Below are 24,401 nucleotides of genomic sequence, written 5' to 3' on the forward strand. Positions count from 1 at the left end.
TGAGTGCTGTGAAATAGTCTTTGCACAGCATTTTGGAGGTTTAAAGAACGTGCTACTCTGGCAGCAGGCTGTAGCCTGTTTACCCTTGGCATCCAGTAACATTTCCAGGCACATTTAACCAACTGATATAAATGCAGCCTGAGAGATCCAGAATGTAGTGACACTGAGTCTCCAGAGCAGATAGGAGAATGGGTCTTCAGTCAAGAGGTAATAAGGCACCTTTCACTTCTCAAAGCTCTTGTATTCTTGAGATTTTAATCTGGATTGCATACTGATTTAACATATTTTTTCATTATTTCATAAAGCTGATGAGACTCTTACCCTGTAAAATCTTTTCTACCAAACAATGTAAAAATATAATGCAACATTATAACTATAAAATATCAATTACAGAGTTTTAAAGCCAGAAATAGGTTTTGCTTTTATTTATGCTGGTATTGTGCATAATTCTATACATCTATATTTAATTAAAATTATAAAAATATCTGAAAAATATTATTGACATCAACCAGTCAAATATTGGCATGATAAATATTGGCACTTTTAGCAAAATGTAAGGGTTGATTTTAGTTTCTATACAAGTTTTTCAACCAATAGGTCAATCTTCGGAACTGAATGAGACTACCAACATGTTTCAAGAGTAGAATGTAGAAATTTTGAGTAATGCATTCTCCTTGAATTGATACTTGTCTTGTATTTTGTTGTTATCATCTTTGGACAATCGTTCTATTTGAAAGGAAGATGCTTTTTTTTTTATCCTTTGGAAGACCAAAATAATGTGATGTGCACTTTTTGATTTATTGGAGGTATTAACTGGTTGGTAAAAAAATAGGTTCAAAAAAAAAATAGGTTCCAAAAGTGTGCAAAAGGAGAGCTCTGGAAAGTCTGTTCTCAGTAAACTTACTCTTCTTGGGTTTGCATCAAACTACTAAGCAGATCCAGTCTTTGGCAGCCAAAGAGGGCCTTGGCCAGTTTTCCAACTGTAGCACCTTTGGCACCTTCCCTCATCACCCACTTGAGCAGCATTTGGTAAACTTTTTCCTTTAGTCCATCTCGTTCGTAGTCATGATCGATTTCATCAATCTCGGGATCACTGAAGCCCAGTTTCCGAGCACAGTGCTTCCACTGCTTAGCCAGCTTTTCCCTCACTAGATTCAGATGCTTTTCTGTCAGGACAGTAGTATTGTCTGCAAAAAGAAGATGAGTGTAACAAAATTGCATCTTTCAACAGTTCTTCTGTTCCTTTCACTCCCTCTCTCCTGTCCTCCCCCAAATACTTATTGGTAATATCTACAGACAGAATCTTAGTGATGCAATCAGAAGTGGATTTCATGAAGGCAGCATAACCTAATGATGGCAGGCAAGAAATGTCCAGACAGAACATGTGTATTCACAGGTCAGTTGCTGGATTTGCTCTTTGATCTGAAGCTATCATAGGTTGTCACTTAAACCTGCAAGATTGAAAAAGCCTTTTCTAGAATTCCTAAAGAGTTGTATATGTTTTATATTCTGAGACATAAATGTTACTTAGGAATACACTGAGATAGTTTAATTCAGCATTGACCAATGAAAATAAATTACGTTTCAAATTTGTCCAACTTCTATCTGAATGAAGTTGTTGTGGCTCTTGCTTACATGGTTTAACTTTTAGTTTTCCATGTGTCATGTCAGGCACTGGACTCTGTGATCTGCATGAGTCCATTCCACCTCAGGATATTCTATGATTTAAACTATAAGTCAGGTGAGGATCTCCAATCCTAGCCTTGCTTCTGCCTGTGTGTGTTTTATACATTCCAAACCAAATGATTCTCAGGTAATTATGAGGTGAATACATGAAAACTAGGGAGGTATTTCTCTTACCAAATACACCCACTGCTTCATAATGAGAATAAATATCTTCCATAGCAACAGAACAAGTGCTGAAATGCGGATTCTGATCTTCAATTTTCATGTGATTGTAGGATCCAATTTGAATTCCAGAGCTGTTAGTTATGTTGTACTTGATTGAATCATCTGTATAGGGAACGTTAACACAAATTTACAAACAACAGCATAAGGTTCAAATGTCAAGAAGTAACATAAGGAGGAAAAAGTTCCACTAATAAGGGGAGTGATATTCATTGCACTTGATGTAGAAATAATTATTTACTGGCAACTGTGAGTGTATTTTCACTGTGCAGTGATACAGATGTGTACTTTAGTGAAAGCCCAGTCTATTTTATGACAGAGTGCCACAACCAAGCTGATAGTTACTAGACTGTAAATAATGTTCTCTGTGCCTTGGGAATGCATCGTAGCAGTCTTGTTTTCTGCTGCCTAACAGCTTCAGGAGGTCAGCCTTGATTCAAATGCTCTTTTTGTTTACATTTTAAAGGCTCACCTCTGCCTGTCAGCTTTATTTTTCATAGATGTAAGTGCAACTTTACAGTTATGACTTCTGAGTTCTGCGAGACGACAGCAAATGTAGTTTCACGTTGCTCATAAAATATGATTAGTACAACACATAATTTGATCTTTGGTTTACTGTTGTCTGATTTCCACATGCAGCATGAAGCTAAGTCACTATTCAGTTTAGGAGAGGGCAGTTTTCTGTTCTCTTGACAGTGTTTTCTGAACTCTGCTTGGATAATTCTCCACTAAACATTCTAACTCTAGCTTAACTGGTGAATCTCATAACCTGGGTCTAAAATTGAAGTACAGACACTTAAAATGATACACCAAGCTCTGTATTTAATCACCTGGTATCATGGTTACATCCTTGCTACACACTCAGTTGCAATGTGAAGTGTGAGCATCTATAGTTATGTATGAAAATCTGATTAAGAAAACTTAATATATGCTAGCCTGGGACTGCAGGGCAGAAAGATCATATGTATGCATTATTAGATGAGGTTGAAAAAAAGGAATGCATTTTATCATGCCTCATAACATTATTACTTCTACTCATAACATTATGATTCCTGTAATTTTTTTAAGAGCCAGAGGACTCAGGAAACACATCATATTTGTAGTTAAAAATAGAAAGAAATCTCATGTTTGCTATGTTCTTATCTGGCAACAAAATGAATTTAGCATAACATATGAAAATATATACACATACTTTGTCAATATTACAGTATTAACAGGAAAAATTACTACACTTATAAATCTCCTTTCCCAAGCCTTTACACTTTGCAGCTTCTTAGGTTTGGGTCATCATTTAAAGGGGGCAGAGTCAAGAAGACAAAAACCTCCTCTTTCAAGTTTTCTCTGTAGTGTAGACCACTTAGAAACTGGACAAGCCTTTGAAAGGGTTAATGAAAGAATTCAGAGTGCCCCAAGCAAGACAACTTTAAAGGAGCATATATTAATAACTCCTGAAGGATGTTACATGACTTTAGGGGTTCAAGCCAGTAGAACTGTAGAGACCTGTGCCCCAATGAAGACTGATCAGCATGAAGCCTGTAGCTAGAAATTTGTACTAAAATGCAAACTAAGATAGGACAAAGTGTTCCAGATGTGTGTGTGGTTCCAGAGCTGGGCAGAGTGACAGCAACTTGAAGTTTAATCTAAGGAAGTGACTAGGTTAGGTGTACAGGAGATCTTGCACTGCTCTCATATTTTTAAAGTTCTTGCATTAAAGAATATATTGTCCATGATTTATCAAAAACACATTTAATGCTGTGTTTAGGTCCTGATAGAGACAGGACTAAGTTTTACCTATTGATACTGAAAACTTCAGCTATGGTTAGAGGTATTAAGCAATAACAGAAATTATTTCAAGTTCCTGAAGTCTTTTGTTTTACTGGTCAGGATGCAATGCACAGCCTGTTGGCTACCAGGGCAGATGAAGGCCACCGCACTTACCTAAGCTTACTCTGGATACACTAGGATAGTATGCAAACGTTCCCCTTGGGAAAGAAGTGGAATCCCTGTAACCTGTAGAAAGAAAAAACCTCAAAGAAATGCCAAAAGCATTATGTAAATAGAAAAGTAGATATACTTAACAATGGCTGCCATATTTGTGACAATGTGAGTATACAGTGCTCTTAAATACAGAAATGAGAAGCTTTTTAATTAGCAAGATTGTGTCTCCTTGAATAACTCTAGTTTAAGCACTGATCTTATGAGGTTTTGCTGAGTTACTAATAGCCTTAACCATCCTTGGATCTCAGAGAGGACAATGGGATTCCATGTGGGTGTAGGAACACCGGGCAGTGTGGGATCAGAGCACACTGAAGTCACAGACTGAGCTGCATGTATGAGGTATTCAAACTGGCAAATTCCAAGCTCCCAAGTGTGAGTTTTTGGATACTCACAGATGGGCGCTGCAACTCATACTGGGGCAGCAGGAGCATATGGGTTAGAGTCACTCAACAAGTCAGTGAGGAACTGAAATGCAGCTCTTGTGCACCTCAGTCTGGTATCTGCTACACTATTTCACACAGTCTTCCTATAATAAATGTTTTCTTTATTTCTTTCAAACAGAAGGTTTTCCTTTATTAGTGATGTTGGAAATTCTAATGCATGTCTTCTGACATGACAGCCCTCGGATTCATGTCAGTAAATAAATTCACATAAACAACTAATCACAGCCTCTGCATTAATAATTCAACAGAAAAACACTTTTGTGGCATTCTGCTTGTAAAAAGCTAGGCATTTTCTTGTGAGATGACCTGGAAAATAACACCATGCTAAAAATACTCAAGAGTAGGAGCAGGCATCTCATGCTGTCTCTAGTTCCTCAAAGTTTTATCTTGTAGGTCTGCAGTTACCACTTATTTATATGCTTTGTTAATGCCTGATATTCTCTTCCTTCTTTGTCTCCATACCTTTCTACTCCATGGCTTACCAGCAAACACCAACAGCAGCTCTCCCTCAGCACCAGGCAGAGCTCTCTGGAGAAACCAGTTCCAAACCTCAGCTCCTTGCTGGCTCCCTAGGTTCAGGATCTCTCACCTTGCTGCAAGCCAAGCTAAAAAATAGCCATATATTTTTTGAAATGCTACAAGTGTTTCTTCATGAGTAGAACCTATGGTATGAATGTTACAGTTTTGAGAGTCAAAGTTCTGGTCAGCTTTACTAGAATGACTGGTAGCAGCTCCTGGTTTTTGGGAGCTGCTTTAGCAGTACTTGCTGTCTGCTCTTCCTTGGCTGTTGAGTCAGCTGTTGGGTCTCATACTCTTTTGTTACACTGATGCTTTAGAAATGGTTCATTTGCAATTGGCAGCCTGACATCAGTGAAAGCAGCATAATGAAGTCAAAGCTGCAGTGTTTTAACTTTGAGTCAACAAAAAGAACTTAATGAAAAGAATTCACCCTTTCTATATTACACATCAGCCTGCAATAAGCAGGTTGTTCCCTGAGCTACAAAACTCTCTTGACCACTTCACTGAATAGAGGAAAAGTGTGTTTTCAGAAACATAAGTGTTGCAAAAGGAGGAATCTCACCTGTATCTGTGTCTGAATTCTTTGAATACCAGTTTACATTGGTCGGTGACGTCAGGTTTTGTCCAGATTCTGGCACAGGATGTTTACTTAGGCTAAAGTTACTGGCTGAACACAATCCATAGGGATCCACCAGGTTTCCTGTTGGAAGACTGTTGGGACTGGGCCCATAATAAACATCTACATTCTGTTTTGGTGTTGTTGCAGCTGCCGGTGGCCAGAAATATGGATTAGTGTTTGATCCTATTTTTTCAGCTCTTGGATACAGTTCACTCAGTTGAGAAGTAGGGGATGGCTTTGCAAATGGATCGCAGGAAACTCTCCTCCTCCTCTCCTCCTCTATCATTTCAGGGCTGTACAGCACAGGTGGAACTGCTTTATCCATCCGGCTCCCAAAGGCGTGGTAGTTGTATTCATGCTCAAGTTTTCTTTCCAGATTATCAGGAGGTACAAATGAGGTCTCACAGCTCTCAACAGGCTGGTTCTCAGGGGAGGCAGCAAACAGGGCTTCATTAACCTCACTGGTCATGGGACCCTGGGAGCTGTGCAGAGAATTAGGCTGATCTGAAAGGAAAGCACATTAAATGTTTGAAAACATTCAAATGCAAGTATTTAACTTGTTGCAATGATCTATTAACCCACTTTATTATTATTGTATATCTAAAAGGTTTCAATAAAACATTACTTCCAGCATAAGACATTCTATAAAATAAAACATAGCTTTACTGACAAATAGAACAGATTTTTATCTAGGAAGTACAGGTTTGCTTAAGCTATCAGTGTTAAAATCTCACTAGCTCGAGTAGTGTGAGAATTCACTGTGTACTCTACTTGTATTTATATCAAGTTTTCAACCACTGAAACAAACATTCCTGGAGGCATTTGTAGGATCTGCTTTACTGGTGTGTCTCCTCTGGCATTAACTGGAGTTTGATCAGTTCAAAACTAAGGTGTAACAGGATGGAAAATAATGTCACTGTAATAACAGGTGTAATTTCATACAGCACATATAATTTGTCATTAAAATCTTATTTAAAATGATTATGTAAAATGTTCTGTCTGGGTATGTCATGATATGAATACTCTTCCAAAGAATACATTTTTACAAGTAATGTCTACCAGATAAAATAGTTTGTGTCATCTATACCTTTCAACCTAATTGTCAGTATCAAAGGAAGCTCTACTTCAGAACTGAGCTAGATGGAGTATAATCTGTATGATGCTGTAGCATTCTGAGACTAAATAAGAAACATAAAAATATGTTTGTTGCTACTTGTAATTATTTTTTAAGGGTAGGACTACAGATGCTTTCTTAAAGTTCTGAAAGCTTCACACTTTTCTAGAAAATATCATACATTGCTTGAAGCAAGGGACACTTACAGAGCACTGTAAAACTGGAATGAAGTGTATGTATGTGCTTCTATTTAGCTCAGATAATGCTAGTGAACTGGGGTCCCCCCAAATTACATTATTTCAGCCCGTATTAGGCAGGACCAAAACTGGTTCCTTTGGGTGGCTGCATATTAGAGCACCTTCAGTAGGACTTGCTCTGCTTGTTTTGCTATCACTGCTAGAGAGGAAGTGGGAGGAATGGTTAATACAGAAATAACCCCATCCAAAGTGACAGCTCTTAGCAATTCAGTGTTAGCATAAACTATGTGGCATCTGCTCTCCAGGGCAGGCTTGAGATAGATGTATGGACAGATCCTGTGGGATGCCTTCACTGCCACTGTCTGAGTGATGCCCATTGACTAGAGAGAAACCCCTGCCTTTGACTGACAGGTTGGCAAGATAGCATCTTTCTGCAGTGGAGATTCACAACAAAGTCTCTGGACTTAAAACTTGAGAGCATCTGCAAACTGCAGCAGTCATACATGACTCTTTCTGCACAGGAAATGTAACTACACTCACTTAAAAATAGAGCAGTGGGGCTGCCCTGAGTCCATCAGTTCTACTGAGGAACAGTTGTGGGAAACCTGGCTTTGGGGAAGATTTATTAGTTGCATGTTACAGTTTAACATTACTAATTTAATCGTGATAACTCAGCAGAATTTTATTTTTACTGGATTGTTTTATTATTTCTTGTAAATCAGTGTTGCAAATAAGATCCTGTGTCCCTTGACATTAAGAAACTTTGGTAAGAGAATTCCAGATACACTACTACAAAACTCTAACTTTATCATATTAGATATATTATCACATATTAGAGAGCCAGCTCTATAAAATGGAGCTCATCCAAGATTTGATGAAAGTATGACAGAAAAGAGAAAAAAACCTGTCTACCAGTGTTCCTCAGATTCCTTAGAGAGCAAAGTCCTAAACAAAGGAATAATTTACAATTATGTATCTTGGTCATATTCAAAGCATTCATAAGAAAGGATGGAGGGGGAAAAAGAAAGGTCTTAATGAAACTAAAGCCTACAAACCAAGCAGTTGGCATGACTAAAAGATGAGAAGAAAGATCAAGTATGAAAAGTAATTAACAAAGTGACACTGTAAAGCTGAATGTTGAACAAAATTTTTGGCATGGAAGAGGAAAGCATAAGAGCGTAAAAGGAGATAGAAATTGTAAGTGTAACTTCTGGGAGCAAATAACATCATCTCAGTGATTACAATTCTTTGAGGTGCTGAATAATTGAGTCTCTTCATAACCCTTAATGGTAAAGTTACTTGCTTTGTACACAACTTTATCTTTGGCAAATAGACAGAGTAATTATGTGCTGGTGACTTACCTACTTGACCATTGCTGCTATCTGCTGGTGCAGCATCTATTTGAAGGGATTCCATGCTATGCAGCAGTTCATTTGACTCAGGCTGCATTTTCTGCACATGAGAACAAATGATCAAATTATAGGCAAAGGCTTAAACAAAGGGAGTACCTGTAGAATATGAAACAGCACAGCTTCACTGTGAAGTGACCTGGATGAATAGACTCTATCAGTCTCTGGGAAAAGATTCCATCTCTTTCAGAGAGCACAGCCTGACAGGAAATACCCATTGCTTTGCTACAGGTGGGCAAAATCTTTTCTTCAATGAAGGGAAAGAGGACTGCAGTATAACAGCAGTATATAATACTCTGACTTGACCAAACAACATCTTTGCCTACATGAATGTGACCTTAATCCAGAGTGGCTCTGGATTGTCTGACTGGTATTTAATTGCCAGACTTTTCGCAAGCAATCTCAGTGAGGGGATGCTGCTGAGGTAAAGGTAGTAAACATGCATCCTGATTTGTGGATCTATATTTAATAAGCTCATTCATCAACAGGGAAGAAGAGGTGAGAAATCATTAACATTCAGGTTTAGGCACATTGACTTTTATGAAGATTATTAGAAATTAGGGGTTTAGAGTAAATTTTCAGAAAGAAGCAGTGCAATTTCCTTTCTATAACCCTCATCCTCACTTAACTAGAGTGAAGGCAAAATCTACTCTTTTGATGTTCCCATTATTCGGGCTTTGCTGGAAGTAATTTTTTATTAACCTGCAAAAATTATTTCTCAACTTCCCCAAGTGCTGCTTACTCATAAAATAATTTCCAAAAGCAGAGTTTATGTTAGTATTTTTTAATTAAACCAAATAAGTACTTTCTCAGATTAAAAATCAACAATTCCTACCTATCTCTTCCCAAAAAATATACTTCCCTCCAAAAGCAAAAGGTAGCATTCCAACACACATTACCACAGGACCATAGGTCCTTAAATTTTACTTGAGTAATGGAATTGTTTGAACAGAGGGGTTAAACCAAATGACTTCTGGTTGCTTTCTTCCTCAACCATTCTGTGATTCTGTGATCCTTTTAGTTAGGAGGCTTCCATGATTGCTGGGCAGACAGCAGAGAGGCTATGCCCAAACTCTCTAAGCCAGGTTGCTACTGAAGCTGAACTTGTAATTCACATAATGACTTGCCCAGGATCCACTTTTCACAATCTGTGCCTTGATTGTAATGGATGCTTTCCTTCCTGAGAAAGTAATAAACTCACAGCCCATTTCCTAAATAGTCATTTTGTCCCTATGATACGAGAGGTGCATCTGTAGACAGCTAATGCATGTAGTAAAATTTGCCATGGTGCTGATTTGGGGTTGCTGTCATAAATTAGACATATATATATATAGTTCATAGTGGGAGTTTGATCAAATCAGTCCAAGAGATCTGCTTTATCAGTTTCACTTTGCAAAACTCTCTTGCTTTTTTGAACAGTTACTGGTGCTTCATAAACATCACATGAAATGAGTAATTTTTATTTCCACAATTGAAGACTTGGTGATAAGGAAGCATTTAAAAAAAAGTGAAAGAATGGTTTCACAAGGAAGTTTGTTTTGTTTTGTTTTTTTTCTCAGTTAAGAATACTCTCTGTATTGTCTGTGAGTGAAGTCTATACAGTCAAGTGATGAAACTCATAGTATCTGTGATAAAAAGGTTCCATTATCAGCCCATTTTTTCAAGAAGTTATGATTCTCTTATTTTCAGTCAGGAAATTATTATTTTAATCATAATTTTAAAACTTACAGCCAGAAAAGTAAGACAAACCAACTTGGACACAGGAAAACGATCTGATTTTAACTTTTACCTGTTAATATTACTGTGGAATACCTTCCTGGTCTCAAGCAGGCTGAGACTCATGAGACACTGCCTGAAGACAGGGCAAAAATTACCAAGAATTTATGAAGTTACTTTAAATTAGATTCTGCCACTTTTTAATTTATATGAATAACATTTTGTGAGTGAGACTTAGTGGATATATGACAAGCTTTTGCAAAATATCATCATAGAATCAGTGTGCCCCTCAGGTGGAAATAGACCTTGGGCCCACCTCCTGCTCAAAGCAGGGTCACTTATGGGACTGGAGTTGGTAGCTCAGAGCTTTGTGCAGTCAGGTTTAAAAACCTCCAATGATGGTGACTGGACAACCTCTGTAGGTAACTTGTGCCACTGCTCTGTTCTCCTCAGAGGGAAATGTTTTGGGTTTTTTTAATTTCACTCTTACATCCAAGTTTGAGTCTCTCTTGTTTCTGTATTTGTCTTTTTTCTCTAGTCCTCACACAATGTGCTGCTGTGAAGAGCTTGGCTCTCTCTTCTCAGACTCCTCACACACAGGGGCAGGCTGCTATTTCTTTGTCCTCCAAAGCCATTGCATGTCTGGGCTGAATTGCCATCTCCTACAAGGACTAACAAGGTCTGAGCAGACCTGCTGCCTGTGACACTGCTGGTGCCAGGCAGGCTCTGGCTGGTGCCCAGGTCGCTGCTCTCCACCACCCTGAGCTTCTTCTTGGCAGTGCTGCTCCCTGGCTGGGCAGCCCCTGGGTGGCACTGAAGCCAGGGGTTATTTAATCCCAGCATTCCTCCTGTGCCTTCTGAATTTCACAAGGTTTCTGTCACCACATTCCTCTAGCCTGCAGCTATCAGCCTTGTCCTTGTGACTGTCTTGATTAGCCCTTCTAGTTTGGCGCACACCTTATGTGTGTTCATTGTTTCTGTCAGGTCACTGAGAGAGGAGTAAACCAGGTCAGGTCCCAGCCCCCTGCACTCCTGCAGCTGCTTTTGGCCTGCAGGTGAAGTAGGACTCATCAACTGCTCTGGGACTCACCATCCAACCTGTTTTCACCTGCCCATCCAGACAGCAGCATCTGAACTTGGATACAAGAGTAGTTTGGGAGAAGAGTGCTGAAAACCTTCTGAAGGTTGAGATAAATGCCATGCACTGCTCTGCCCTCATTCACAAATCCAGCTATTTTATCACAGCAGGAAATTGTATCAATCAAGCATGATCAGTGTTGAAGTGGCAGAATCTGGCCATAATTGGGGTTGGGAAGAAGCAATGTGGGGAACTTTAAAATGCTTAGAAAGCTACTCACTTTTAAATTCTTCAGATCTTCTTCAATATTTTTTCCTAGCTCTTCATAGTAAAATGGCTTGTATCTTTCACTGATTTCTGCAAAAATAAAAGAATTAAGTGAAAATGGTTTTCAAAGGAAATTAAAAGTGAATTGTACTGTTAACAATCTTGATGGAAAAGGAATGACAAATGAAGACTTCGATGTCAGAAACAAGAAAGGTATACATACATTTATAATTTGTTATAAATAACATGGTACATTTAGTCTCAAAAAGTGACAAGAACAGGATGACTTCTATGGATTTGTTGTTGTTGTATTGTTTTTTATGGTGAAATCTGTCTATAATCAGTGGCTGACAACATCTTTCCTTGGCTTGCATATGGGGAAATCAGAAGCTAAGATCCAACACAAGCATAAACTTAATCTATTAGCACTAGATTATATATGTTTAATATGGAGATAGTAGGTGGGTTCCTCATGAGATACACATTTCCTCTGAGCATTTAAATACATGCCTGTATATGAAGTTGTTGATGCCCCAGTCTAAATACAAACCTCAGTTTCCTGTTATTTGTTGGGGTCTTTTTTGCGGGTTGGGGTTTTTTTTCCCCTCTTTTTGTTGTTTTGGGGTTTTCTGGGTTGTTGGGGTGTTTTTGGTTTTTTGGTTTGTTTGGGGTTTTTTTGGCACTATGTATTGAGGCAGAAAGGAGAGACAATGAGATACAGAATTTTTACTTATTTATTCTTAGCCTCCTTCCCAGACTGTTCAGCCAAGACTTCTACTGACTGGAAGTGTTTTGCCATCTGACCATATGAAAGGATGATTAGCTATCAAAGTCAGTCACGTTGCTTATGGAAGGATAACTAGGAAGCTTTTGAATCTGGAGTATTTTGAATAGGGTATTTTCTCAGTCATGGTCAAGATATAGTATATCCCTTGATGTTAGTTTTTATGTAAGTTTCAGCAATAAGGTTATACTATGCTGAAAAGAAATTATCAAGGATAAAGTGTCTTAATCAGCTCCATTCACTTACTAGGATTTTTCAAATCTGCAAATGCTGGATCAGATCCCATTTTTGGTCATAGTACAAAGAGCATACTTTGTACTGTGACCAAAGAGAAGATTATGTGCATGGCTATTTCAGTTTTCAAAAAACACCCCATCTTATTTCAAGAGGAAAATACTCTTGAAATGTTTTTCTGCATTATAAGCTATCAATGGACACAAACAAATACAAGTCCTAAAGTAATGCCTTACCTGCAAAGGTCGGACGTTTCTCTGAATCTTCATCCCAGCATTGCTTCATTAAGTCAATAACTTGCACTGGACATTTATCAGTGATCTCCTTTATGTCTGGTCTGTTTCCATTCATGATGCCAAAGCAAATCTGAGTTTCATTTATACCATCTGAAAAATAAAATTTCCTATCAGGTTCTGCTCATGGGTTTTGCTACCTTTCCATAGGTAAAAGAAACAATGAAATAGCTCCCTGTCTGTTTCTGGGTATGTAAAACAGGATTTCAAAGAGGTCCAGGTTACAGTTAAAAATCTTTTACATTAGTGAATTTGAATCCACTGCCCTGACTTCCATGGATTAGAGACTTATTTTAAGATCAATGGATTTACTTTGATATGTATGACATGCACAGTGTGAGTAAGGGTGACAGAGGTACCTCTCTAGTACCTGCTTCTCAGGTGCATCAGCGCTGCACTAGATATGAACACAAAGATGGCCACGCAGGCAACATTTAGCCATTTAAATAGCAAAAATCCATTCTAAATTATAAACGTGTTACTCTGGAATTCCACAGCTGGCTCCTATTGTTCTACATAAGCCCATTGGTACACATTGAGAAATGTGCACCAATTGAGCACCACACAGCTGAGAATCAGTAACTGATTGTGAGATCATTCTCATTTCCACGTGTAACTAGTCCACCTCAGGAAATAGTGTCCGTCAAAATTTCCATCCTGGCCCACCTGAGGTTTGCTTAATTTCTGCCACCAAGTCTGGTTTGTACCCACACCATGTAGATGTGAGTAGATTCAGCTTATGGCTGCATTTCATTCAGAGGTTCTTGTCCATGCTGAGAAGTCAGGAATGATGCAACTAATTCCTCTGACTGGTCATGAGGTGCCAAACCAGTGCTATTCTAGGCCATGGCTGATGCAATCTACTAATCTTAATTTTATAACATTAAATGCTTAATATTTGTAACTTATTTTTCTGATAGCATCCTTTGGGAAATAACGTACTTTCGTATGGCTCTTTGTTAGCAAAAATTGCCCAGATCACAATGCCAAAGCTGTAAACATCTGATTTCTCCACTGGTTTAGCATTAACACAGCGTAAATGCTCTGGGGCCATATAGAAAAGAGTCCCAGCATTGTTCTGGTACGTGCTCTTCATTTGCTTCTGTCGGACAGTTTCTTCTTGGGTCAGCCTGCTCCAGCTCTTAAAGGAGGCAACACCGAGATCTGCAATCTGAAAAATGAGACACATCAGAGCTGTAATGAAGAGGAGATAAACAAGTATTGCATTCAGTGTCAATTTTATCAAGTCTTAATACAAATCTAATAACTTATCTAAAAACTAAATAGTGAAAAAAATACAACTTAAAAAAAGAAAACGAACTATTTGGTTTTTTTCTTGTTTTCCTTTGGTTGGTTGGTTTGGTTTTTGTTCTAAATAAAGCGTCACTGCCACTTGGGAGCCATAAGGCTGAACTTTTATTATTTCTTCTATCCTCATATTGTGTAAGTGTAGAACATTTGCACAATGTGAGGATAGAAGAAATTTGGTTTCACTCACATTAGCAAACTTATTTGAAGTCTGCTTGCAGTGCTCACAGGAGAACAGAAGATTCATAGGAGAAGAATCTAAGATTCAAACCTAGAATCAATCTATGAGACAGGCAGATATGCCTCCTCTCTCACTGCCCTTCCCATTCAGATTCCATTTAACTCAACCACCTTAGATCTTCCCTCAGAAGAGGGAAAGAAGAGAATCTAAAATGATGGGATATGTATGACAGAGACGTGGAAAAGAATAGCATGGAATAGATTAAAGCAGAGATACCTGGGTACTGTGTGTTGACAATGTGATATTATTGAAACTTTAGGGTGCAGTTTTGCAACTAGATTAATGGCTGGTGATGAAGAAAGTAATCCTTCCCTTCTCTCCCATTTCCTATTATGTGCTTCCTCTGCTCCTCTTGTTCCAGGACTGACACCTACCTGGGAAGACCTGGTGCAAGGCAGTCAAGCAGCCTGCTGAACCAAGCGCTCCCCAACAGAAGGATAGCACTGCCAACAAGGTAAATGGTAATCTGCTGCTTTGGCTTCCTAAATCAAGACAGGCTGTTCTCATTAGCACCAGTGCTAACACAAGGGAACAGGAGGTCAACAGGAGAGGAAAGCTGAAAGAAAATGGGCATGTCTCTCTTGGCCACAGGCAGCTGTCAAACAGAGCTGAGTAACTCAATTACTTCAGATAAAATCAAGATGACACCTTGCCTCACTTCTAACTCACTTATTGCCTCTAACTAGCTTATTGTTCCTCTTGAGTTTCTGCAGCCCTGGGCTATGTTTAGAGGTTGTGTATTCAGTGGAAAATCTGGGCAACAATTCTGCTGAGGAAGTAGGAGTCCAGGTTCATGTGTAGTGATAGAGAAGGATATGACAAATCTTTCTACACTTACAATTTCCTAGAACCACTATTTCCCTTTCTAATGATTGACAATGTTAGACACATTCAAGCAGAGATAATACAACAGCTGCCTTAAATTATATTTTTGATCAAGTTACTTAAGGAAGTCTTATCTGATTCTGAATTTGATCCTGTGTTCCAGGTCAGTTTGTCATGAAATGTGATGATAGCCTAGTTGGGTCCTGTCTATATAAGAGAGATGAAACCAAACTCCCCATACAATTTACATTTAAAGCAGATCATGATGAGTTTTTATTTTTGGAAAGGAAATTAATTTATAATTCTTATTGCAAGCTGCTCATACTACCCTTGCTACTATATTAACCTTGTGGAAGAACTACTTACTAATTTATGTGTGAGAAATAGAAAATGACAGAGTTCTCTTCACAGAAATTAAATCTATAGTTTCAAACTGTAATGGGGTCATTATTTCAACAACTCACCTTGGCCAGAAACAGGATATTTGATGAGGACTGCTGCAAATTCCCCTCAGGTTTATTCTGCAGTAGCCTCTATATTTATGTGTCTTGATCCAAAACCCCACTGAAGTTAATAGAAGGGCTTTGGAATAGGCTTATAAACCATTCTTTGAAGTAGTGTCCTGATGGGGTTTTTTTGTAGCTCCTGGATGTCATTTTAAAATGGCGACTAAGGGAAAAGAGGGATACAAAAGAGGAGAAGATAACAGAAGAAAGAAAGAAAGGAATAAAAAAAGGAAGTGAAGGCAGGAGGAGAAATTACAGCAATAAAGGACAAAAGACACCATCCATAAAACATTCTATTTTGTTTTAAACTTCGTATTAACATTTTTTTAATGTAATTGTTATGTTATTTACATTATTTTTTTTAATGCCCTCAGTGATTTTTTTTTCCCACAGTTGGCGGAATACTGTGCAAATCTCACACTCAGAGGTTGTATAGGCCACCATAATTCAGCAATCCAGGGAACACTCTCTCAGTGATAATTCACTAAACTACAGAGGCATTCATCTACTGATTCCGCCAAATTAGGAACTCTAACCAGCATGGCTATGATGGGTTCTTCAACCCAAATCACCAACCTTCTCCATTCACATTTTAACAATTACCTTAATGTGGAAGTCTCTGTCCACAAGGATGTTTTCTGGTTTTAGGTCTTTGTGTACAAAGCCTTGCTCATGCAAATAAAGCATTCCTTCTGTGATTTCCAGCACGAAACGCCCTTTCACTGACAAAGGTAGTGAGAGCTAAAAGAAAGAACAAGAAGTGCCATCTGTTAAAAAATGCAACTACAACAATCAACTTAAAACTCAGTCTTTAAAAAAAATTCCTCAGTCCCAAGGGTACCTCTGCTTAAGCTATGGTAAGAAAAACCTGCATCTCCAGTTTTTCAATGAGGGAGGTGATTGTCGCACTCTACTCCACACTGGTATGGCTTGACCTTGAATACTATGTGCAGTTTTGGCCACAAGTTAAGAAGGATGTAAAGCCATTCGAGAGCCTCCAAAGGAAGGCACAAAGATGGTGAAAAATCTGGGGGGAAGCCATATGAGGAAGGGCAGAGGCCACTTGGTCTGTTCAGCCTGGAGGAGACTGAGGGAATACCCCATCATGGTCTACAGCTTCCTCATGATGGGAAGCAGAGGGACCGGTACAGATCTCTTCTCTCTGGTGGTCAGCAATAGGAATGGTAGAAAGCTGGATTAGGCAAGGTTTAGGCTGGATATTAGGGGAAGATTCCTCACCCAGAGGGTGGTTGTGATTTTTGGGGTTGTCCTGTGCAAGTTGGACTTGATGATCTATCAAGGTCCCTTCCAACTAGGGATATTCTATGGCTCTAAGGTCCTTCTTGGATTGAAATTTTGGCATTAAAATAATTCTAGAGTCACTCCATACTTAAAAATATTTGCTACATATTTAGCAAACTCTCCACTTATCTCTACAGCCCTTCTAGAACTTTTTAATCTGCAATTGATCTGCTCCTCTGTGATGCACAGGAAAGCCATTGCCTGCTGTCTCTAGAGAAAGCAGTTCTGCCACTGGATTTTTAATACAAAAAGAAGAAGAAATTCAAGACTCCGTTCTCTGACTATGGCAGTAACATCCTGTCCCTTTCAGACAGCTCACCAACCCTAAGGGAAGAAGTAATTGACTGCTCACATTTTGTAGCACTTTCATCATGTTTCCCCGGTCCACATACTCCATCACAAGTGAGTAGTTTCCATCTTCCAAAATGACACCGAGCAGCTTTACCACACGGTCATGCTGCAGTCTGCGCATAATCCTGCCCTCTTCAAGAAGGGAAACATTGTACCTGTAAAACAGAAATTACACTCAATTTAGGTGCCAGCCCAGAAAGAACAAAATGATGAAAATCACACTGATTCAGGCTGAAAACCATGGCCAAAAATGTCAACAACCCTAGAACCCCTGCAAGATTAACCATACTTCAGCTGTTTTTAATTGATACAGATCTGTTCATGCCAGGTTATATTCTCTAAGACTCTGCTCAAATGCCTAAAACAGAGACTGTTCAGTCTGATTTTAAGGCCTGCTTTTCAGAAACTGCAAAAGCATTCTTCTTGTAGGTAGCTGTGGATGTCCAAATCTTTTAACTGGGGTGACAACTGGGCAGAGCTGAAAGAGCCTTGGAACAAGAAGGATCAAGATCCACTCCACTACTTCTTGTACAGGTAACTTACAGAGGTCTTATTTCCAAAGGGCTTCATGTTCAAAATGGATTTCTTACAAGGGAGCCACACACATACTAATGATGACACCTACTAAATGATGACAGCATTTGCTAACAATTACTGGTTTAACAATTATCTTGGCCTCAGTACAATCCATCAATAATCATAGGTACATAGCTGGGAGCTCACTAAGGGTCTTAAAAAAGGATAATATCCATTATATAATGAATAGAAAAGATGGTATTTTTATTATTGTTCCTGTTCTAGTCATCAGACGGAAGGATGTAAGAAAATATTGAAACTATACTGCTTGCTAATGCTTTTCTACCCTCTGACTTAAAAGGAAACTGCTTTCTCCATCTGTGTTCCCCTGTATTACTAGGGAAGAAACCAGTTGTTTTGTTTGCATTAGGCTCAGTTTAAAAAATTTGCTAAAGACTTACCATTCCATATTTTAAGAAATAAGAGAGTTATGAACCTGTGTAATGAAAAAATAAAAACACAAACCTAAAAATACACTTGGCAGTCTAGTCCATTCTAACTGTGGTCATCCCAAACTGCCATTGCAGGCTGCAAACTACTAGAATCTCTTAATTTGCTTTCTACCAGCAAAATAAAAATTCAGTTAATTTATTTATCATAACCCAAAGGAGAAAAAACATGAAATTTTGTCTCTCTCTAGTGGATGACTCATGGGAGAGTTTTAGGATTGTTATGGCTGTGAGGGAGTAGAGCTGCAATGTGACCTGAATACACTGAAATAGACATTCAATCTTTGAATTAAATCAGTGGGCTTGGCTCACTCTGCTCTTTCTCAAGGGAGACGGGTTTACATTTGTGGTATTAACACACATGAGACTGGAGTCCTGCTGATAATTTATGTGCATTTAGTTCCTAGTGGACATCTACAGTTGGATAATTTCATTGAAAACATATCTGCAAGTTTGAAAATATCATGTGGCCACTGAGTTTCTGCATTTCCTTAAGTGTGCAGGAGTCCTCTTGATTCTTAACAAGAGGGGGGAAAAAAAAGAGAAAATTTGCAGGACAGCTGTTAGTATTATTTTCTTTTCCCCACATAAAGTATTTCCAGAAGCCAAAGACCTGAAATTATTACACTCCATTTAGGTTTGTCTTAACTGAATTTAGAGGACTTAGACCAACTGAAAATCAGAACTGAGATCTGGAACTTACTCAGTGCGCTGTGGTCCTGTATACACTTTTTTTAATACTACAAATCCATATTTCTTGTGCAAGCATAAAGAAATTGTTCCAAATCCTCCAGCATCTAGTTGCTTTTTCTCAAGCAAATCCTTGGTGTTCATGTGGATATCTTCCAGAGACATGGCTGCAGTCTTTGTGGCTTGGCAATTAAAACAAAATCAAGCACCCTCGTGCTCCTGTTCCTGCAGTATAAAGGAGGGAAAATGAAGTGTCATTGAAAGCATTCAGCTGTTCCACTAAATAAGTGTACATTGAAGGAGTGGGACAGAAACATTAAACTGTCATGACCCTTATGAATGCTCAGTTAGAAACCAAAAATGCTGCAGTTCTCACAGAATCAGACCTAAAGATTAATCCTGTCAACCCACTACTGTTATATTCAGTTGATGTAAAATAATTTATTCACCTGAAGATCTCAAAGTGCTGCCGATAAATAGTTTTTATCTATTCAATATACAGTAGATCTGTCCCTACACTCCATATGTGCAAAATCCAAACCCCACAAAAACCAAAAAAAAAGCCACGGTCCCAAAGGCAGGTAGTGCCTAATGATTCTGATAGGTATCTTGTTTTCTGAATTGCCTGAACATGGGCTGTCAGGGGCCCAGATTCCTACATAACCCTAAGCTACCTTTTAGGCATCTTTGCAAACCTAGGTTTAAAGGATTTGCTTAAAGCTTAAACCAAGCAACTGAATGGAGGGTGAAATGAAGGACTCAGCTTCTGAGGGAAACTTATTTGCACATGATCTCAAGGTGACAAGTGCTAGGAAAGAATACATATGGCAACTTCTCCTCTGCCCATTAAAAAGAAGGGGAACAAAGAAATTATGAAGGCTTGTAGTAACTCCTAAGTGCATCAAGACAAAAAAAGAGTTTAGGGGATCCTATGAAATGGGTAAGTAACAGATAAGTAATAGGTAAGTAAGCACAAGTGGATGCCAGAATAATTTTAATCCTTTGATAAGGCTGCAGTACTCTCTTGCCTAATGTTTCCCAGTCTAGACAGCCCCTGCCTTCAGCACATGCCAGCAAGCTGCTTTGCTAGCACTGGTGCAAGCCAACAAGCTCTGCTTTTTCCCCCCTCACTAAGTTTTTAACTTAAGCACCTTACATCAGGTAAAGAAAGAGTTTGCTGAGAAAAGACAAAGTGCAAGAGACTGGCAGGGCTGTTCATTTTCCACTCATCTTGGGTAACTACAGCACAGATAGATGGAGCTGGGAGAAAGGCACCACCTCTAAGTGCCACTACCAGCAACAGTAGATTGGCTTCTTTGGGTAACTAAGAGCTCTAAATTGTGTAGCAAAGGGACTCCCAAGTTTTTTCCAGACCAACAAACGACTGCCAATTCCTGTAAACTATTGTGCATTTGTATCATCCAATCTCTAATTGAAAAGATTGCTTAATGTTGTTGTGAATACCAGCTGCAGCCTAATTTTGACTGCCTCATGACCACACCCTCTTTGGGAAGTCTGGGATCTAAGGACTTAGTGTGTGTGGAAAGTAGGTACCTGAGGAAGACAGACATTTCAATGCTAAGCTGGAAATGGTCTGATCAGTTCAATACTGACAAACCAAAACAGGGAAGAATAAATTAAATTTTTAAAAAATTATGAATTGTGCCTGTAGAAGAGAGAGAGCAAGAGCTTTCTTTTCAAAGTACATATAGAGACTCTATGGGCTGCTGTAGCACAGATAGGGAACAACCTCCCTACACCCAGAGCAGTATCCTCTCTTCAGAGTTTTCTGCTTTGGCTTTATGGACTTCAAAATGATGAAAGCTTTGTTTTGCTGCAGTGCTAGCCTGCATTATGAGCACAGGCCTTAGGATATGGCTGCATTCATTTAGTAAGAAGGTAAGTCTTACTATGACTAATAATGATCAGAGGAAATTGTTCTTGTTTTGTTTGTTGTGGTAGGGGTTTTTTTGGGTGGTTGTTTTTGGGTTTTTTTTGGTGAAGATTTTTGTTTGTTTGTTTTTGGGGTTTTGTTTTGGTTTGTTTTTGGTTTTTGTTTTTCCTTTACAGCCAATCAAATAGCAGGCAACAAATAACTCATAGCCGTGCCCATTGCTGCTTTCATAGCTGAGCTTTCATCTCCCTGGAAGTTTCTGGTGATGGTTCTCTGGATTTGTTGGTGTGGTCATACTGACTTTTGTGCAGATGGGGTGGATGTCACATATACAAGAGCCTAAATTCAGTCATCAGAGTCAAACATGGCATAAACTAGCATCTTGCTTCTTTATCTGGGTCTCCCTTCCAAGAATAAGTTTGAAGTCACTTATGTATGTTAATTTTTCCATGCTAACAGCAATTATGCAGCTAGGTAGTAGTTGTAAGACTTGCACGTGCTTTTCTTGTGAATGCAAAGTAGATGTGCATTTTTGAACGGCGAATCTCCAAAGTTGCATTAATACCACTGATAGCTTGGGACTGGCATTTGATACCATATAACCTGGTAAAAAATATCTCTGCCCAAAACTGCAACAGATGCAGAACTTTGTTCTTATTTACAATGTTAATTACCTGTTCCTTCCTAGCAAGCCACATGTAGTCACTATGACCAAAAGTCTTGGAAATTCAAAGGAAGTAGTAACTTCTAAAATCATAAGGTGTCTGTTGAAGTGAGCTGGGTAACATTTAAGAAGAGGGAATTTTCTTATTGGATGGGAGGGAACCTTCCCCCTTGGGCATGGTAAGATGCCACTGCTTTTTTTTGTGCTCTTATTAAGTAATGAGGTACTCTGAATAGAAGCTGTCTGATCTAATGACTTATTTCAAACCCAGAGTTTTGTTTTGTTTTTGTAGAATGAATATCACAATGTCTAGCTAGGCTTTGAAGCAAAGACTACTTATTCTGGTATGCTATTTAATATGAGATATTGGCTTATGATAGCTTGAAATATCAATTTATAAAAAACCAAGGACAGAACCTCAAAGGCTCAGGTTCACTCCAACCTTACTGCTTCTTATTGAAATACAGGGTAATTTATATGTACTTAGGACACACCAATTCATGAATTAAGTATCTGTGGTTAAGAGAACAGAAATTTTGCAGCTTAATTCAGCCAACCCTTACAGAAGCTATGCATACTTTAGTGGTTAATTTATGTTCTGGAAAGTAGCTGTCATCTGTGTACTTGATTCATTATAAAGCAGTTTCTTCTGTATACTATTCTGAACATTTGTATTCAGTTGGGTTCATATATACCAAATACCAACATGTGTTATGAAAATTTTTAATACCAGTTGGTAGAAGAGAGGAATTTCAGTCCACCATTATGGCTGGTGTTCTCTAGAAGAGGACAGTGCAGCTCTAAGTGGCTTTGTGGCATTTTTCTTTTTAACACCATGGTTATGTCCTCTCCTTTAATGCCTAAAGGGCATATAAATTCACAAGGATCATAACCTGGACATTAGCTCATCCTGTCATATTCCTAATCACTGTTCAAAAGTGCTTTGCTCAGTTCTAACGATTTGTAACTGATCTGATGCAGTTACAAATCTGTAATGATGTGACCTCCATGGTTAAGGAGGGCTGAGCACATTAGCACAGTAATATGACAAAACATGGAGCCTTTGTAGTCTAATGATGCTCCCAGCACGTAAGTTCTTAAGAGGTACTATAAACTTTAATTGGAGAAAATTAGCACCTTTACAAGTAGCAAAATTCGTGGCCACTGAGTTATCAGTCAGTAATGGAAAGGAATAAAGAACAGAAGCCAAAGCTGGTATACCCAAAGGACCAACAGGAGACAAGCAGAAGGGCTGCTACAGGTGATAACAAAAATATTGCCTGTGTCAATGATGATTCAAAACAGGGTATCTCAGATCTGTTGCTGTAAATATCATAACCCACTCCATCTAAACCTTTCCCTTCTGCTCAGATTTTTCACCGGATGAATCTTTTCACTAATAAAGGGTTTTTTTTTCCCCTTTTTTCTCTTGGAAATAGCAAAGAAAATACCTGTGTCAGGCCGCCAGCAGTTAACAGAAAGGATTCCACGGGAAGGGGAGGAGAAGCCAGTTCAAGGGAAACAAAGGTGTTTTGCAATAGAAGTTTCCACAGGAGTAGAGGCAGCGTGGGAAGAGGAAAGGATGGGATCTGTGCAGTAGCCAGTACCGGTGCAAAGCTGCTCCAGTCGGTTCTGGTCACAGAAGCGATTCCGTACGGCAATCGGGAAGGGCTGTCTGGCTGCGGCGCCCCACCGGGCCGCAGCTGTCGGAGACGGGCGCTCCCGCTCGGCCCCGCGCGGCCTGGCCGCAGCCAGAGGCGCCTACTCCCCGAGGAGCCGGGAAGCCCTAAAGCACAGCTGCTCTGGCCTAGTTCCTCGTTGGCCGATTTACCATATCGCCCCTCTCCTCCCGGCGGCTTCCTGCTGCCGTCTCCTCTCGTCCGCACCGCTCCCCCGCCCGGCGCTTCCCCTTCCCCGTGAGCCCCTCCAAGCGGTGCGGGATGGGACGGAGCGCTACATCGACACCGAGCCACCTCACCTCGGAACCGTCAGCCCCTCGGATCACACCGCGGCGACGCCTTCGCACCCCCCTTGGCGGGGTCGCCGCCGTGGTTTCGGTTTCGGTGCAGCAGCGCGGCCTTTCCAGCTGCTCCCGCTCCGGGCTCCTGCCCTACCGCGCTCTGGCCTCGGAGACCCCGACAGCTTCCCGGGGCGCCGCTGGCAATGGGGTTAGCCCCTAATGCACCTAAAGTTATGCCTCCGTCCCGGGGAGGCGGAGCGAGGGAGGCGGCTTGGAAGGTTCTGAGAGGCGCGGGAACCGCCCAGTCAGTGACTGAGTCATCGCCCGAGGTCTACGAGCACTGCCATCGCTGCCGGCAGAGAATCTGTCACGGTCACTGCCTGAGCCACTGGGCACCACGATCGTGGCCACGCCGTGACTTTGTCACCTGTCGAGCTCTATGGGAACTATGGTCGGTGCAACACCCTGGCCCTGTCACCTGTCGAGCTGTCTGGGCACTGCAATCTCTGCCACAAAATGGCTCTGTCGTCTGTCGACCCCTTTGGGCACTGCGATCGATGGCACACGGAACTGTGGCACTAGCTCGAGCCTCTATGCATTCAGATCCGTGGCACACCCTGACTCTGCACTGCCCCAGCCCCCTGGGCACACCTTGACTCTGTCACTGCCCCCGCAATCTGGGCACTGCAGCCGATACCACACGGTGGTCCTATCGCTGCTTTCTGGGCGCTGAGATCGGTGCCACATCGTGGCTTTGTCGCTGCCTGTACTCTAAGGAGCTTCTCCCCCTCTAGCGCCCCTGACTTACCGTGCTCTGGCCTCTGGGAACCCTGCCGCTTCCCGGGGCGCCGCTGGCAGTGGGGCTCGCCCCCACCGCGCCACCACTTAAATAATCTCTGAGTCCGGAGCGGGAGGCGGAGCAAAAGAGGCAGCTCGGAAGGCTAGAAGCAGCACCCAGTGGCCGAGTGCTCTCGGAGCACTGCGATCGGTGCCACCAAAGAATCTGTCACTCCTGAGCACTGCGATCTGTGCCACACTGTGCCATGGTCACTGTCT

General features: G+C 40.3%; 1 protein-coding gene across 1 annotated transcript; it reads right to left on the reverse strand.

The window, feature by feature from the left end:
* Positions 1-236: 236 nt before the first annotated feature.
* On the reverse strand, positions 237-23,586 carry RIPK1 (receptor interacting serine/threonine kinase 1). The gene is made up of 12 exons (XM_059474719.1): positions 23,364-23,586; positions 18,841-19,052; positions 17,114-17,267; positions 16,063-16,200; positions 13,522-13,750; positions 12,523-12,672; positions 11,282-11,358; positions 8,160-8,250; positions 5,431-5,991; positions 3,847-3,918; positions 1,861-2,013; positions 237-1,187 (listed from the first exon to the last, which is right to left on the reverse strand). Exons 2-12 carry the CDS (start codon positions 18,990-18,992, stop codon positions 901-903), a joined length of 2,064 nt encoding a protein of 687 aa, XP_059330702.1. The 5' UTR covers positions 18,993-19,052; positions 23,364-23,586; the 3' UTR covers positions 237-900.
* Between the last annotated feature and the right edge of the window lie 815 nt (positions 23,587-24,401).

This window comes from Ammospiza nelsoni, chromosome 1 (assembly GCF_027579445.1).
Source record: "Ammospiza nelsoni isolate bAmmNel1 chromosome 1, bAmmNel1.pri, whole genome shotgun sequence".
NCBI lineage: Eukaryota > Metazoa > Chordata > Aves > Passeriformes > Passerellidae > Ammospiza > Ammospiza nelsoni.

Bases quoted from the DNA above. Each gene is read 5' to 3' on its own strand.
- RIPK1 (XM_059474719.1), bottom strand. From the start codon at position 18,992: ATGTCTCTGGAAGATATCCACATGAACACCAAGGATTTGCTTGAGAAA. The intron at 17,268-18,840 runs GTAAGTTCCAGA...TCTGTTTTACAG, and splicing joins ACAGGACCACAGCGCACTGA to GTACAATGTTTCCCTTCTTG. The intron at 3,919-5,430 runs GTGAGATTCCTC...TTCTTTCTACAG, and splicing joins GAATTCAGACACAGATACAG to GTTACAGGGATTCCACTTCT.